This window comes from Oncorhynchus clarkii, chromosome 17, assembly GCF_045791955.1.
Source record: "Oncorhynchus clarkii lewisi isolate Uvic-CL-2024 chromosome 17, UVic_Ocla_1.0, whole genome shotgun sequence".
In the NCBI taxonomy this organism is placed as follows: domain Eukaryota; kingdom Metazoa; phylum Chordata; class Actinopteri; order Salmoniformes; family Salmonidae; genus Oncorhynchus; species Oncorhynchus clarkii.
This window is the reverse complement of record NC_092163.1, coordinates 60,412,990-60,430,965: the sequence shown is the minus strand read 5'-3', so window position 1 is coordinate 60,430,965 and position 17,976 is coordinate 60,412,990. Positions and strand designations below refer to the sequence as shown.

General features: G+C 42.1%; 1 protein-coding gene across 2 annotated transcripts in view; it reads right to left on the bottom strand.

Moving 5' to 3' along the window:
- Window positions 1–15,967: 15,967 nt before the first annotated feature.
- Window positions 15,968–17,976, bottom strand: part of LOC139371205 (synaptoporin-like) — a 39,548-nt gene continuing 37,539 nt past the window's right edge. Inside the window, exons 5-6 of one of the 2 annotated variants that reach the window (XM_071111393.1) lie at window positions 17,706–17,897; window positions 15,968–17,612 (exon numbers count right to left, since the gene is read on the bottom strand). In XM_071111393.1, the coding sequence (XP_070967494.1) occupies window positions 17,355–17,612; window positions 17,706–17,897 (450 nt within the window). In that variant the 3' untranslated portion in view covers window positions 15,968–17,354. Of the gene's footprint in view, window positions 17,898–17,976 lie in introns of both variants that reach the window. The other variant, XM_071111392.1, reaches the window with a different exon arrangement.

Sequence of the window (17,976 nt, the reverse complement as noted above, 5' to 3'; positions counted from 1 at the left end):
ATCTGTAGAAATAGTAATCCCCGGGAAACGATTCTTAACCATAATAGAGTTTCACTTTCAGTTCTTCAACAGCGAGGTAACCTGTGTTTCATCTCACTCGATGTTACATACATTTTTCAAATGTTCAAATTTCAATAGCTCAACCATCCTGAGGCCAGAGAGTAATTAATTGACTTGCAGCCTGTACGTGTTGATGTGAAATATTAAGTATGTCTTAAACTGTAAACCACGGACAAAGTGGCAGAGACTCAACAGTATTCAGATTATCATCATGTCAATTTAAACATCATAATAGACAGGTCGGAACTAACATGGCTGAGGGACCTCGAACTGATGCTAAAGTTCGCACCAGACAGACGCGGGAGTCTATCCAAATCTTGTGTCATTATTAAGCATTTGAAATAATCAATCATATTTTTTAAAAGTTTTGATGGAAAAGTAGGTAAAAAAGTGTATTTTATGGTCGTCACAATTGTGACCAGTGGGATAATGTGATGTATACTGAATTAATATATTTCTCCAATATCCCAGCTGTCACGCCCTTGCCATAGAGAGGCTTTTTATTCTCTATTTTGGTTAGGCCAGGGTGTGACTAGGGTGGGCATTCTATGTCCTTTTTTCTATGTTTTGTATTTCTAGGTCTTGGCTTGGTATGGTTCTCAATCAGGGACAGCTGTCTATCGTTGTCTCTGATTGAGAACCATACTTAGGTACCCCTTTCCCCCACCTGCTTTGTGGGAAGTTAACTTTGTCTTTGTTCAGGGCACATAGCGCCACGGTTTGGTTTATGGTCTTCAATTGTCGGCGTCATTTTGAATAAAGAAAAAATATATGCTTACCATGCTGCACCTTGATCCAGTCCTTCAGCCAGCTGTAACACCAGCCCAGTTATTAACACATTTAGAACTGTCACTGGCAGTCCCCAACATTGCTACTAGAATGCCCCATCACATTTTAGTGTGACTATTTTACATATCTAAAACCCTTTTATATCACTGATATGAATACTGAGAGCAAAAACAAAAATCAACAACCATCAAGGTATTTCAACATTGTTACTTTAGTGCAACATGTATTGAAACATTAATTTTGTAACTTTATTGTAACATTTGAACTTGTACATTAGTGCAATATTCATTGAAACATTGTCATTGTGACATTTTAGTGCAACATTCACTAACAACTGTATAGCAGTTGTGTCATTCATTCACATTGAACATAAAGGTAACATTTAGGATAGAGGTAGCCTATAGAACATGCATTCAAGTAGAGGCCAACACTGAACAAAATGTAAAAATACATATGTATGTGTATAATATATATATATATATTTTTAAATGTTTATCAACTTTCAAAGCAGAATTACTTTCCCATTGTTCCTAAAAAAAATGCAGTGTATCGTATACCATTTTATCCAACGTAAGAAAAAAAACTATTTCAGATTTTGCTACATAAGACCGATTTGAGCTGGTTAGTCACATATTGTTCCATTATTCACTTTTTGGACGTTAGAGTTTTGGGTGGGCAAAAGTCTCTCTAGACAAAGGCATTATTTTAGTTGATACTAAAGGGTAGAGAGAGAGTTAAAGTAATCAAAACAGGAACATTTTACATTTGGCTAGAAATTCAAAAGGAAATTATCTTAACAGAGAAAAATATTATCCTGTGTGCTACCTAAATCCCCCCACTAGAATCCCCATACTTTAATAAAGACAGCTTCTCCATCCTGGAGGTGGAAATCAATCATTTCCAGGCCCAGGGACATGTACTAGTCTGTGGCGACCTAAATGCCAGAACCGGACAAGAACCTGACACCCTCAGCACACAGGGGGACAAACACCTGCCTGCAGGTGACAGCATTCCCTCCCCCATATGCCCCCCTAGCACAACTATGACAACATAACCAACAAAAACGGGTCACAACTCCTGCAGCTCTGTCACACGCTGGGTATGTACATAGTCAATGGTAGGCTTTGAGGGGACTCCTATGGTAGGTACACCTATAGCTCATCTCTTGGCAGTAGTACTGTAGACTACTTTATCACTGACCTCAACCCAAAGTCTCTCAGAGCGTTCACAGTCAGCCCATTGACACCCCTATCAGACCACAGCAAAATCACAGTCTACTTGAACAGAGCAATACTCAAACATGAGGTATCAAAGCCAAAGGAACTGAGTAACATTAAGAAATGCTATAGATAGAAGGAATGCAGTTTGGAAACCTACCAAAAAACAATTAGGCAACAACAAATTCTATCCCTTTTAGACAATTTCCTGGGTAAAACGTTCAGCTGTAATAGTGAAGGTGTAAACTTGGCAGTAGAAAATCTTAACAGTATATTTGACCTCTCAGCTTCCTTATCAAATCTAAAAATCTCAAATAGAAAACTGAAGAAAAAGAACAACAATGAAAAATGGTTTGATGAAGAATGCTAAAATCTAAGAAAGAAATTGAGAAACCTGTCCAACCAAACACTTAGAGACCCGGAAAACTTGAGTCTACGCCTTCACTATGGTGAATCACTAAAACAATACAGAAATACACTACGGAAAAAGAAGGAACAGCACATCAGAAATCAGCTCAATGTAATTGAAGAATCCATAGACTCTAACCACTTCTGGGAAAATTAGAAAACACTAAACAAACAACACGAGGAGTTATCTATCCAAAATGGAGATGTATGGGTAAACCACTTCTCCAATCTTTTTGGCTCTATAACAAAGAATAAAGAGCAAAAACATATACAGGATCAAATACAAATCTTAGAATCAACTATTAAAAAGACAACCAGAACCCACTGGATTCTCCAATTACCTTGAATGAGCTACAGGACAAAATAAAAACCCTCCAACCCAAAAACGCATGTGGTGTTGATGGTATCTTTAATGAAATGATCAAATATACAGACAGCAAATTCCAATTGGCTATACTAAAACTCTTTAACATCATCCTTAGCTCTGGCATCTTCCCCAATATTTGGAATCAAGGACTGATCTCCCCAATCCACAAACGTGGAGACAAATTTGACCCCACTAACTACCGTGGGATATGCGTCAACAGCAACTTTGGGAAAATCCTCTGCATTATCATTAACAGCAGACTCGTACATTTCCTCAATGAAAACAATGTACTGAGCAAATATCAAATTGGCTTTTTACCCAATTACCGTACAACAGACCATGTATTCACCCTGCACACCCTAATTGACAACCAAACAAACCAAAGCAAAGGCAAAGTCTTCTCATGTTTTGTTGATTTCAAAAAAGCCTTCGACTCAATTTGGCTTGAGGGTCTGCTATACACATTGATGGAAAGTGGTTTTGGGGGAAAAACATACGACATTATAAAATCCATGTACACAAAAAACAAGTGTGCAGTTATAATAGGCAAAAAACATACTAATTTCTTCCCACAGGGCCGTAGGGTGTGACAGGGATGCAGCTTAAGCCCCACCCTCTTCAACATATATATCAAGGAATTGGCGCTGGCACTAGAAAAGTCTGCAGCACCCAGCCTCACCCTAATAGAAACTGAAGTCAAATTTCTACTGTTTGCTGATGATCTGGTGCTTCTGTCACCAACCAAGGAGGGCCTACAGCAGCACCTAGATATTCTGCACAGATTCTGCCAGACCTGACAGTAAATCTCAGTAAGACCAAAATAATGGTGTTCCAAAAAAGGTTCAGTCGGCAGGACCACAAATACAAATTCCATCTAGACACCATTGCCCTAGAGCACACAAAAAAATATACATACCTTGGCCTAAACGTCAGCGCCACAGGTAACTTCCACAAAGCTGCTAATGATCTGAGAGGCAGGGCAAGAAGGGCATTCTATGCCATCAAAAGGAACATAAAATTCAACATACCAATTAGGATCTGGCTAAAAATACTTGAATCAGTCATAGAGCCCTTTATGGTTGTGAGGTCTGGGGTCCACTCACCAACCAAGGTTTCACAAAATGGGACAAACACCAAATTGAGACTCTGCATGCAGAATTCTGCAAAAATATCCTCCATGTACAACGTAGAACACCAAATAGTGCATGCCGAGCAGAATTAGGCAGATACCCACTAATTATCAAAATCCAGAAAAGAGCCATTAAATTCTACAACCACCTAAAAGGAAGCGATTCCCAAACTTTCCATAACAAAGCCATCACTTACAGAGAGATGAACCTGGAGAAGAGTCCCCTAAGCAAGCTGGTCCTGGGGCTCTGTTCACAAACACAAACACATCCCACAGAGCCCCAGGACAGCAGCACAATTAGACCCAATCAAATCATGAGAAAACAAAAAGATAATTACTTGACACATTGGAAAGAATTAACAAAAAAACAGAGCAAACTAGAATGCTATTTGGCCCTAAACAGAGACTGCACAGTGGCAGAATACCTGACCACTGTGACTGACCCAAACTTAAGGAAAGCTTTGACTATGCACAGACTCAGTGAGCATGGCCTTGCTATTGAGAAAGGCCGCCGTAGGCAGACATGGCTCTCAAGAGAAGACAGGCTATGTGCACACTGCCCACAAAATGAGGTGGAAACTGAGCTGCACTTCCTAACCTCCTGTCCAATGTATGACCATATTAGAGACACATGTTTCCCTGAGATTACACAGATCCACAAAGAATTTGAAAACAAACCCAATTTTGTTAAACTCCCATATCTACTGAGTGAAACTCCACAGTGTGCCATCACAGCAGCAAGATTTGTGACCTGTTGCCACAAGAAAAGGGCAACCAGTGAAGAACAAACACCATTGCAAACAGAACAGGCCACAGAAGGAGTGTTGTATGGCATTGAAGCTCATTTGGAGGTTAGTTAGCACAGTGTCCAAGGAAGGGCCAGAAGTATACAGAATGGTGTTGTCTGCGTAGAGGTGGATCAGGGAATCGCCCGCAGCAAGAGCGACATCATTGATATATACAGAGAAAAGAGTCAGCCCGAGAATTGAACCCCGTGGTACCCCCATAGAGACTGCCAGAGGTCCGGACAACATGCCCTCCGATTTGACACACTGAACTCTGTCTGCAAAGTAGTTGGTGAACCAGGCGAGGCAGTCATTAGAAAAACCAAGGCTATTGAGTCTGCCGATAAGAATACGGTGATTGACAGAGTCAAAAGCCTTGGCCAGGTCGATGAAGGCGGCTGCACAGTACTGTCTTTTATCGGTCAAGGTTATGATATCGTTTAGTACTTTGAGCGTGGCTGAGGTGCACCCGTGACCGGCTCAGAAGCCGGATTGCACAGCGGAGAAGGTACGGTGGGATTCGAAATGGTCAGTGATCTGTTTATTAACTTGGCTTTCGAATACTTTAGATAGGCAGGGCAGGATGGATATAGGTCTGTAACAGTTTGGGTCTAGGGTGTCACCCCCTTTGAAGAGGGGGATGACCGCGGCGGCTTTCCAATCTTTAGGGATCTCGGACAATACGAAAGAGAGGTTGAACAAGCTGGTAATAGGGGTTGCAACAATGGCGGTGGATAGTTTTAGAAAGAGAGGGTCCAGATTGTCAGATTGTCTAGCCCAGCTGATTTGTACTTATCCAGGTTTTGCAGCTCTTTCAGAACATCTGCTGTCTGGATTTGGGTGAAGGAGAATCTGGGGAGGCTTGGGCGAGTAGCTGCGGGGGGCGGGGTTGGAGTAGCCAGCAGGAAGGCATGGCCAGCCGTTGAGAAATGCTTATTGAAATTTTCGATTATCATGGATTTATCAGTGGTGACCGTGTTACCTAGCCTCAGTGCAGTGGGCAGCTGGGAGGAGGTGCTCTTGTTCTCCATGGACTTTACAGTGTCCAAAAACTTTTTGGAGTAAGAGCTACAGGATGCAAATTTCTGCTTGAAAAAGCTAGCCTTTGCTTTCCTGACTGACTGCGTGTATTGGTTTCTGACTTCCCTGAACAGTTGCATATCGTCGGGACTATTCAATACTATTGCAGTCCGCCACAGGATGTTTTTGTGCTAGTCAAGGGCAGTCAGGTCTGGAGTGAACCAAGGACTATATCTGTTCTTAGTTCTGCATTTTTTGAACGGGGCATGCTTATCTAAGATGGTGAGGAAATTACTTTTAAAGAATGACCAGGCATCCTCGACTGACGGGATGAGGTCAATATCCTTCCAGGATACCCGGGCCAGGTCGATTAGAAAGGCCTGCTCGCAGAAGTGTTTTAGGGAACGTTTGACAGTGATGAGAGGTGTTCATTTGACCGCGGACCCATAGCGCATACAGGCAATGAGGCAGTGATCGCTGAGATCCTGATTGAAAACAGCGGAGGTGTATTTGGAGGGCAAGTTGGCCAGGATAATGTCAATGAGGGTGCCCATGTTAATGAGTAAAACTATAAATCATTTCAAATTCCTTATACTAAACCAGACGCAACAATCTTCATTTATTCATTTTATTGACGGCTAGCCAGGGGCACATTCCAACACTCAGACATAATTTACAAACAAAGCATTTGTGTTTAGTGAGTTTTGAGATCAGATGCAGTAGGGATGACCAGGAATGTTCTCCTGATAATTGTGTGAATTGGACAATTTTCCTGTCAAAATGTAACGACTACTTTTGTGTGTCGGGGAAAATGTATGAAGTAAAAACTACATTATTTTCTTTCGGAATGTAGTAAAAGTAAAAGTTGCCAAAAATATTAATTCTAACATAATGATGTGGGAAATGGGTCCGTGGGGAGATGTAGAAAACTAATGTCATATTGTTTTTCATTTTGTGATGTTATTACAAACTGTATGGACCAAATACTGTAACTTGTAAAGGATACCCCCTTTATCTGTCAAGTTTTCATCCAATATGTCGGGCATAGTTATCTCTTATGACTCCTAAAATCACATTCCTATCTTGACAAAAATACCTCCTTCATTTACCATAATGGTTTGTCGCAGGGCATAGCAGGATTTATTGTAAGCTTCCGGGTTAGAGTCCCGCACCTTGAATGCGGAAGCTCTACCCTTTAGCTCAGTGCCAATGTTGCCTATAATCCATGGCTTCTGGTTGGGGTATGCACGTACAGTCACTGTGGGGACGACGTCCTCGATGCACTTATTGATAAAGCCAGTGACTGATGTGGTGTACTCCTCAATGCCATCGGAAGAATCCCGGAATATGTTCCAGTCTGTGATAGCAAAACAGTCCTGTAGTTTAGCATCTGCTTCATCTGACCCCTTTTTTATAGACCGAGTCACTGGTGCTTCCTGCTTTAATTTTTGCTTGCAAGCAGGAATCAGGAGGATAGAGTTGTGGTCGGATTTACGAAATGGGAGGGAGAGCTTTGTACTTGTCTCTGTGTGTGGAGTACAGGTGATCTAGAATTTTTTTCCCTCTGGTTGCACATTTAACAAATTGATAGAAATTTGGTAGAACTGATTTAAGTTTCCTTGCAATTAAAGTCTCCGGCCACTAGGAGCGCCGCTTCTGGGTGAGTGGTTTCCTGTTTGCTTATTTCCTTATACAGCTGACTGAGTGTGGTCTTAGTGCCAGAATCTGTCTGTGATGGTAAATAAACAGCCATGAAAAGTATAGCTGAAAACTCTCTAGGCAAGTAGTGTGTCCTGAAATTTTATCACAATATACTCTACTTCAGGCAAGCAAAATCTAGAGACTTCCTGAGATGTCGTGCTCCTGCTGTTGTTTACAAAAATGCACATACCCCCCCCCCAATTATTGCATGTTGGTGAGTAGTATTGACGGTAAGGGCAGCTTTCCCACTCGCCTTCTCCAGGTCCTGACCAGGCATCCGGCTTTATCCTCTGTACTTCCTCTTGAAAATAACGGGGAAATCGGCCCTTTGGGTTGTTTGGAGAATGTCTTGTGCACCCTCCTTGTTGTAGAAAAAATCTTTGTCTAATCCAAGGTGATTGATCGCTGTCCTGATATCCAGAAGCTCTTTTTTACCATAAGATACGTTTGCAGAAACATTATGTACAAAATAAGTTACAAATAACGCAACCCCCCCCCCACAACTGCTCTGTTCCCCTCAATGCTCTGAAGAAGAAGGATGTGTCTTGGGCTTTCGAAGACTTGAAAGAGGCCCTAACCAAAGCACCAATGCTACTCTCCCATGGCTCCTGCCTGCCCAAAGTACAAACAGATGCCAGTGACATCGGACCTGGTGCTGTTTTGACAAGAGATTGATGGCAATGAGTGAGTTATCGCCTATGGATCAAGACTGTTGAACTCTGCCGAGAATAATTACTCTTGTCTCTGAGCGAGAGTGCCTAGCAGTCATTTGGGCGGTGGAAAAGTGGCGGTCTTTTCTTGAAGGGAGGAAATTCGAGGTCATTACTAACTACTCAGCCCTGGCCTGGGTGTTCCACCATCCAAAGCCCAATTCAAGACTGATAGATGGATGATCATACTACATTTTGACTTCCATGTCACCTACAGAAAAGGACAGTGCAACATTGTTCCGGATACTCTCTCCTGCACCCCGGGTTGGGAGGCAGAAGCATGCTGGGACTGGATATCATGGGCCCTTGACTATTGTAGCAAATGGGTTGAATTGTTCCCCATGCGAGAGGCGAAGACCCCGAAGATAGCCTCTATTCTCACTGATGAAATATTCACCAGATGGGGAACGCCAGCATATCTCACTCGGACAGAGGAGCACAGTTCACCTCCATCCTTCTCAAACAGGTTTGCCAGCAATGGGGTGTTGTCCTAAAGCTCACTACACTGTACCATCCAAAAACAAATCTGTCAGAACGCATCAATCGCACATTGAAGACCATGATCACAACCTTCGTGAAGGACAAGCACAACACTTGGGACAGCTAGTTGCCTGAGTTCCGCTTCTCCATCAACCCTGCCTGGCAGGAGTCAACAGGTTTCACACCTGCAGAAATTGCTCTCGGGCCGAACCTGAAAGGTCCGCATGAAAGGCTCATCAGCAAGTCACCTGATCCTGACCAGAATGCCTACTCACTGCTCGAGAGGCAATAGCTCATGCTGAAGTAGGTTAAACGCAATGTCTCTAAAGCTCAAGAAAAACAAGGGCGTTACAACGATCTAAAACTCCAACAAGTTGCTTTTGAGTGTGATGATCTGGTGTGGATCATAGTCCACCCACTGCCCAAAGCTGAAGCTTGTTTCCAGCCAAGGTTCTTAAGAGGCTAAACCCGTCAACTACTTTGTAGCCCTCCTTAGCCAGCCTGTGTCGTGAATGAGCCTAGTCAATATGACCTGATGACTCATCCAGTCCTCAGACATAACTCTGGTAACACTGAAACAGGCCTCAACCACAAACAGCTGGAGAGCAGCAAAACCCAGTCAAGGGCAGAGAGGAAATGATTGGTGTGGGTAGACTGTAGGCAGATGATCCTCTGCTGGACAGCGGAGGTTCATCATATATGGTGACACCCCCGTCAAACCTCGGCCCCTGGGATGGAGCTGGTCGAGTTGCCTGATGGCGCGTGGGCCATGAACTGATGACATCACCTACGATGACATCACCTACGAAGGAACCAATGTGTTACCTGACTCTGTGTAGACAGCACATGTAAAGAAGACAATGTGTTATGTAACTTTGCTTAAATGTCATGTGTAAGGGGAGGATGTGCTGTGTTGCTCCCGAGTGGCGCAGCCGTCTAAGGCACTGCATCTCAGTGCTAGAGGTGGTACTACAGACACCCTGGTTTGAATCCAGGCTGTATCCAGGCCGTGATTGGGAGTCCCATAGGGTGGCGCACAATTGGCCCAGTGCCGTCCGGGTTTGGCCGGTGTAGGGTGTCATTGTAAGTAAGAATGTGTTGATAACTGACTTGCCTCATTAAATAAAGGTTCAATTTTTAAAAGTCAGAAGTGGCATAGGCAAAAATGGGGTAGAAAAAACAATTTAAAAGATAGGGAAAGTGCAGAAATTCTGGTGCTGATAGATGTATTAGAAGTTCTGGGGTAAGGTAAGAACAGGACTTAATTACTATTGTTAGAAGCTACTGCATTGTAATTGCTACATACATTCTTTTTTTAAATCCATAAATTGTGAAGCTGTGGAACCAAACCCGAAGTGTTACTGGTTTTCATTAGTAGTTCAATTATTTGTTGAATAAAGCGCTAAAGAAGAAAAGTAGCATTATAACAACTGTAGGCTCAAGGGGTTCACCTTGGGTGGCTTGCTGCCAGACCATATAGTGGGCTCGGAACAGGAAACCACAGGGGAGCTCGAGGGTAACTGTGTAAAAAGCACACAAAAGGAGTACTAAGTATCTATAGGTTGTCTTTACTCAGACGAAGTGCCAAACCCCTGCTTTCAGCAAATAATTTATTTCAAGAAATGTGTTTTAGCTGAAATCCTATACTCAGGACTTAACGAGTGTGACTCACACATAAGGGTGTTTTCCGGTCAACTAGAAAGAGAGGACCAGCCGCTAGCAGGAGTGTCTGAGATTATGCTGCGCTTATAAAAAATGGTTTAACCCCGTGGCTGAACGTATCCAGCGTGAACAGCGAGATAACACGCAGTAAGAGCCAGGCCACGCCAAAATAGTACAGAGCGGAATATAAATAAATATTAGATTGCTCGTTGGTGTTGTACACAAAAATAGCCCCCGCTGACACGTAGTATACCGTGTCACAAATGACCCGCAGTGTTAACAGTAGAAAGAAGTGAGCTAACCTATGTGGCAAGCAGGGATAGACGAAGAGGGGTGACCCGGGTTGATAAAGTGAGGGCTCCACTGCTAACTCAGTTTAGGATAGGAAGACAGGGAGGCCCTCTCACTGGGAAAGAGGCTCATACTGCAGGATAATCCAGGCTTACAACGTGCGATGGGAGTTGACCCACCCTGTGTGGTCAAGAGAAGATCCACAGGCAAAGACAACTGGCGCATGAGTGAACCTAGTAGGACCGTCTGGGAGACGGAACGCACTAGTTGGTTTGATTTTGTATGCCATCTGTTTTGTTTGTTAAATGTGCAAAAAAAATCCTTTCTTCTATTAGCGTCGTTGGATTTAGTGCTTACCAACTGTTAGAACCATACCAAACGTAACATATCATACTAATTTGAGAGTCTTTTATTTTTATTTTACTTAATCTTTATTTAAATAGGCAAGTTAGTTGAGAACAAATTCTTATTTACAATGACTGCCTACCAAAAGGCAAAAGGCCTCCTGCGGGGACGGGGGCTGGGATAAACAAAAAAATAAAAATATCGGACAAATCACACATCACGATAAGAGAGAAAAACACAACCCTACATAAAGAGACCTAAGACAACAACACAGCATGGTAGCAACACAAAATGACAAAAAATATGGTAGCAACACAACATGACAAAAGCACAACATGGTAGCAGCACAAAACATGGTACAAACATTATTGGGTACAGACAACAGCACAAAGGGGCCTGGATATACTTTTACTATATTACGTCTAGTCTATGAGACCAGGCTGCAATAACCAACAGGTTTTTAGGTAGACTGTCCTCCTTTTATACCTCTAGATGTCCCTATCTCAATAAATAAGGGACGAGTCTGGTTTTTCTATCAGTAGAATAGCCTGGACTGGAACAGATACAATATATATTTAAATGGGTGATCAAGAAAATACACAGCCTTTTATTCTTTCATTTAGGTCCTGCTGCTGAAAAGTGTAATATCTTGCAATTGGATGTCTAAAGTTGTCTTGTATGTAGACAAATCAGTATAAGGATGCAAAATAGTATTTATACTTGAATGTTGTATTTTCATCAACTGTTAATTAAATACATGTCCATTGCTTTTTATGGATTTTGTGTCCATGACTCGTGAGCAAAACAAATTCCCATTAAGGGCATACAGGTTTCATTAACATACATTTATTTAAAGGGATTACTTTTATGTATACTGAACTAAAATAGGGACGCAATTTGTAAAATGTTGGTCCCATGATTCATGAGCTGCAATAATAGATCTCAGAAATGTTTCATACGCCCAAAAAGCTTGTCTTTCAAATGTTGTGCACAAATGTGTACATCCCTGTTCGTGAGCATTTCTCATTTGCCAAGATAATCTATCCACCTCAGGTGTGACATATTAAACAACATGACCATTACACAGGTGCACCTTGTGCTGGGGACAATAAAAGGCCACTAAAATGTGTAGTCTTGTCACACAACGCCACAGATATCTCAATTTTTGAGGGAGAATGCAATTGGCATGCTGACTGCAGGAATATCCAACAGAGCTGTTGCCAGAGAACTGAATGTTTGTTTCTCTACCATCATCGTTTTAGAGAATTTGGCAGTACATCTAACCGGCCTCACAGCCGCAGACCATGTGTACCCATGCCATCACAGGACATCCACATCCCGCTTATTCACCTGCAGGATCATCTGAGGAGGGGTGCTGAGGAGTATTTTTGTCTGTAATAAAGTCCTTTTGTGGGGAAAAACTCATTCTGATTGGCTGGGCCTGCCTCCACAGTGGGTGGACCTGGCTCCCAAGTGGTGGGGTCTATAGATTAGGGCCTAATGAATTTATGTAAATTGACTGATTTCCTTCTATGAAATGTAACTCAGTAAAATCTTTGAAATTGTTACATGTTGCATTTATATTTATGTTCAGTATATATCAGCCACCCCTGGCACTGAATATCATTATTGTCCCTGAATAGCGTTAGAATAGCATTTGCTTCTGATGAGTAAGAGAGGGGGAGAGGGTGGCTGTTTGATTCACTTGATATCATTATAAGACAGTTCCATTCAGTCACACTGTAGAGACAATTGAGAGCACCCTGCTGCCTGGAAATTGCCTGAGATGCTGTGTCTTCTAAGGAAAGAACATTGCCAAGTTAATGAGCTATAGAGATGAAGCATAATTTACTAGTGCGTGCACCACACTCCATCAACTGACTGCATATCACTGTCTTGCCTCTGTTGTGTAAAGCAGCATAGTGCTCCATAAAATGCAGTCTTTTGTCATTGTAACTTTATTTATTTTGAGGTTTGCCTGTCTTGGACCTATTGAGCAAATACTGTATGTTGTTTATACAGTAGGGTATGTTGGTTGTGTAGTAACCTAGACTACAGTGTAGCTGTCCGGATCTCTGGCAGCAGATCTGAAGTGACAGACACGCTGATGATGAGGAGCAGAAAGTCTTTGAGTGCTATCCTCCTCTCCCTATCTTCCTCCAGTTCATCATCAATCTCTTGTACTTTGGCTTCAACTCTTGACTGTCCAAGAGATGACAAAATGCTAACATTATTGAACATGCTGGAACCCCCTCTGTCGTAAATAAATCAATGATGTACCTTGAGTGAATTTGGGAGATTAGGCCTATATGATTTGCTACGTTTCTGTCCAGTCAGTACAGTGTTTACACTGTCACAGATGTCTCTCTGGATATAATTATTTTATCCTGAAACAGACACACCCTGACATCGGAGAATGTACATGTTCTATTCTATACATATTCTATTCATAATCTCGGATGTCAGGGTGTGTTGGGATAAAAGAGTGATATCCAGAGAGAGACATCAGTCTTGTGAAGAGAAGAGACTGCAGAGAGGAGTTAACGCCTCTTGGCTGGTGTGCATTGGTCCTGTTCTTAATGGCCACAGCCTATTGGAGCAGGGAGACAGACACAGATACAGCACCATACTGCATTTAGGCAGAAAGGCCATGCTACTAGCTCAGTGTGCCCTTTTCCCTCCCCCAAAAACTCCAGAGATGCAGTGCACCTCCACAACCACAGCAGGGCACTCTGATGCCTTGATGATGATGGTGGTCAGAGGGTAGTCACTCGATGACCATGCTAGAATGGACCTAAGACTTAGTATAGTAGTCTGAACTGATGAGAAAATACAGGTGCTCAAATGGAGTCACATTCTTTTGAGTCAATATTTTTTGTTCAGTATAGATGTACTCACACAGTTTCAGGCTTTTACCAGGGCAAGAGAAGTTACTCACAGTTTCATGCTTTTAACGGGGTAAGAAAACAGAGGGCACATGACAATAGCCCTTCACTCTCACTGCACTAAAGTGCTTTTACCAGTTTCTTGAATTTCTCTAGACACATTCTCTTTGGGAAAGCTTTTCTCCCTTCATGTCATATTCGAACCATTCAATTTCTTAACGCAACATGTAACAATTTCAACCATTTTACTGTTACATTTCATATGAGGAAATCAGTCAACTGAAATAAATAAATGACGCCTTAATCTATGGATTTCTTATGACTGGGAATACAGATATGCATTTGTTGGTCACAGATACATTAAAATATATGGGCCTCACAATGGACCTCAGGATCTCGTCACGATATTTATGTGCATTCAAATTGCCATCAATAAAATCAATTGTGTTCGTTGTCCGTAGTTTATGCCTGCTCATACCATAACCAAAACGCCACCATGGGGCACTCTGTTCACAACATCAGCAAAACATTCGCCCACATGACACCATACACGTGGACTGCAGTTGTACGTACTGCCAAATTCTGTAAAATGACATTGGAGGCGGCTTATGGTGGATAAATTAACATTAAATTCTCTGCCAACAGCTCTGGTGGGCATTCCTGCAGTCAGCATGCCAATTGCATGCTCCCTCAAAACTTGAGACATGACAAAACTGCACATTTTAGAATGTCCTTTTATTCTCACCAGAACAAGGTGCGCCTGTGTAATGATGATGCTGTTTAATCAGCTTCTTGATATGCCATTACCTTGGCAAAAGAGAAATGCTCACTAACAGGGATGCAATCAAATGTGTGCACAACATTTGAGAGAAATTGTCCATACGATTTTTGTGTGTATGGAAAATATCAGAGATTTTTATTTCAACTCATGAAACATGAGACCAACACTTTACATGTTGTGTTTTTATTTGTGTTAAGTGTAATTACCCTGGTAAAAGCCTGAAACTGTGAGTAACTTCTCTTGCCCTGGTAAAAGCCTGAAACTTGGTGAGTAACATCTCCCTGACCACTCCTGACCACTCCTGATTTCAGATGCAGCAATAAAAACACATAAGCTTACAGTAGCTGAGTGACAACGAGGCAGCGACCATACTGTACCTACCTTCAATGGAGGACAGCTGTTTGGACACTTTAACCCTATTAACCCCACTTTAACCCCATTTCAAAGAACCCACATAGTCCGACATGGACACTGGTATAGAAAGTTTAACGTAATGGTACAATAGGTTCACTTACCTGTTTGACACCTTGGAAGCTGTATTGACTAATGTTTGAAATCCTATTTTACTTGGGTTCTTTGGTTTAATGTTGAACCACCCAAATTAACAGGAAGCTTTAGTGTAGAACAGGGAACTTGGCAACAGGTGTTCTTAGGCAAACATTAGCCTTACTGTGACCAAGCCCGCTTAGGTGCTGTTTGTTAGGGCCAAAGTAATAGTATAGGCCAAAGTAAAGTAATCTGAGCTCCAGATTGGATCATCTTAAATACGTAAGTTCTGTTCCCTGAGAATAGCAATAAGGAATCTCTGTTGTCAGGTCAGATGCTCATTGTTAGATTCCCAAGTTAAACTAATACATTCAGCCAGATACATTTCATTCCAAAGCTTGGGGACAGATGACTGCTGGACTCATTACCCAGGGATTCCTGTCTGCTGATTCAGGTTTACTGGATACGGATCATTTTTTTTATTGAGACATAAAGTCTGGGATTAGGTTTGTTTGTTTGCTAGTAGAATTCCTTCACTCTGGTAATGGTAAACAAAGGGCCACAGACTTAACTGCCTGCCTGTCTCTGGGAAAGGCTGTTTCTGCTCAACCATCTGACAGACGTTCATTGCCCATCCTCCCATCCCTGTGGTAACCAAGCTGAGGTGTGTTTAAAGGTGGTGCTCTACCTGGGGCATTGGGTCAGGGCAGGGTAAGGGGTGAATCAGGTACCTCAGGTACCTCTGTGCTGGAGTTAGCCTGGCCCATTAGGGATACTGACCTGTCTACTCATGTCCACTAAGACACTCTTTGTGTAACTCTCTGAGAGAGAGAAAGAGAACATACCATGAATGGATTTGTCCAACATCTTTATTAGCATTATTCAAAATGCTTGTAAAATATCCTCCACCCTCAGTAATCATAAACAGATTACAAATACTGGTAAATGGTTTTCAAATTGTTCAAATTATAATGTTACACGGACAGAAGAGCAAGTACATACATGGAGTTTTTTTACCACATGCTTTGACACTGAAGACACGTGGTTAATTCATTATCATCATCAATATCAGACACCATCTCATTAGACTTATTTTTATTCATTGCACAAACTTTCCAAAAGTTGTACAAACCTGAATGACTTTGTTTAAAAAATTCAAGACAGAGAAAACACGACAGATAAAATGGAGGGTGTTCAGGAATGGTTATACAGACAAGCTTGGCTGAGCTCACTGTTTTAATTGCAACTTAGTTATTCTGGCCCTTTTTCACTGGGGCCTAGCTAGCCAGCTCCAGGATGTGTATGAAATGATTCTTTCATTTGAATCAAGAGCAACCATTTGTAAACAGAGCGGGTACAAACACTTTTCCCATTTACAATTGTTAACAACAACATCAAAAACTCCCCACAAATCAATACATAAAACCCATTTATGATCAAGGGCATCTTGTGTAACATGGCAAAAAACGAACAATTCTTCCTTAGTGCAGTGAAATAAAACTTGATACAATTTAAATAATCATTCTAAATATATAAAATAAAAACACATTTATTAAAATATAGTGTATACTATAAAGGGTGTCTTGAAAAAATATATAAATAAATACAAGCGATGAAATAAAATTCTAATAATGAGGAATAAACTGCTACTGTTACCTTGCTGTAACGCTGAGATTAAATCCTGCCAGTTTCATTATTAGAATGTGCACAAACAAGCATAGAAACACATAGCACAACTTCATGCACTTTGTCAAGACTATATAGGAAACTTCAAGAATTATACAATCGTAGACCACATTTCTCTTCCACGACAGTACAAACCAGTTTGAAAAAGAAGTCTTGTTAAAAAGGTCTGTGGCATTGCACCTAGCACAGAAAAAGATAAACTGTAAACAGACTCAAGCCACAGGCAATACAACATTCACGAAAACAACATCTAAAAACGTAATTAAAATCTAGATTTTGTACAATACTTCAAAATACAACGCGTGGAACTGTATCAATCGACAACTTACCTTTTCTGGCACCAGAATATTTTTACCTAAGAACTACATGTAGGTCATTTGGACACATTTATTAAATGTTTTTGCACAAACAGGACACCAACAACGTGATGCATCAGAGGGATCAAACTGAGCTAGCCCCTCATGCCCCCTCCCTCCCTTCAACCCCTTCCTTCCTTAACCCCTGATTGAATTTTCCCTTATAGAACACTGATGTGCCAATCAGACTGCAAGGCTACATCTGATTGGAGTAGGAGGTGGGTTCGCCCACAGGACTGTATTCTGATGCCTGCTCCCGGTCTCCCTGGCCGCTGTAGCCTCCTGACTGGTCGAAGCTGCCCTGGTTGTAGGGCTGCTGCTGGCTGAAGGTCGCGGCCTGTTTTTCGGGTGGCGCTCCAGCGTACCGAGCAGGTCCTCCCTTATGCCAGCCAGTCTCCTTGAAAACAAACCAGATGTTTCCTGCCCACAGAACGAAGTTTAGGAAGCCAAACACCTGGGGAGAGACAGAGTATATCACAACAAAACAAACCATACATGTGGTGTGTGTGTTGTGGTGTGGTAGTGTGTGGTTCACAGTCTGTCGTACCACAGAGGTGTTAAGGCCTGACCAACGGGGTCCTTGCACTGAGCCACACTTGTTGGTCATGACCTTACAGGCAGATATGAGCTCCTGCACCTCATCTGGATCTGTGGCGACCTTGACGTCCGACAAGGCCTGGGCCCAGGCCGAAGAACTGACCAGCCACATGAAGGCGAACACCACGGTCACTATGAAGTCCTGAGAGGGGAAGGGGACATATTACTGAATAGTGATCAAGTTGCTGTTTGCACAACCAGCAGATGTGAAAGGTGCAGGG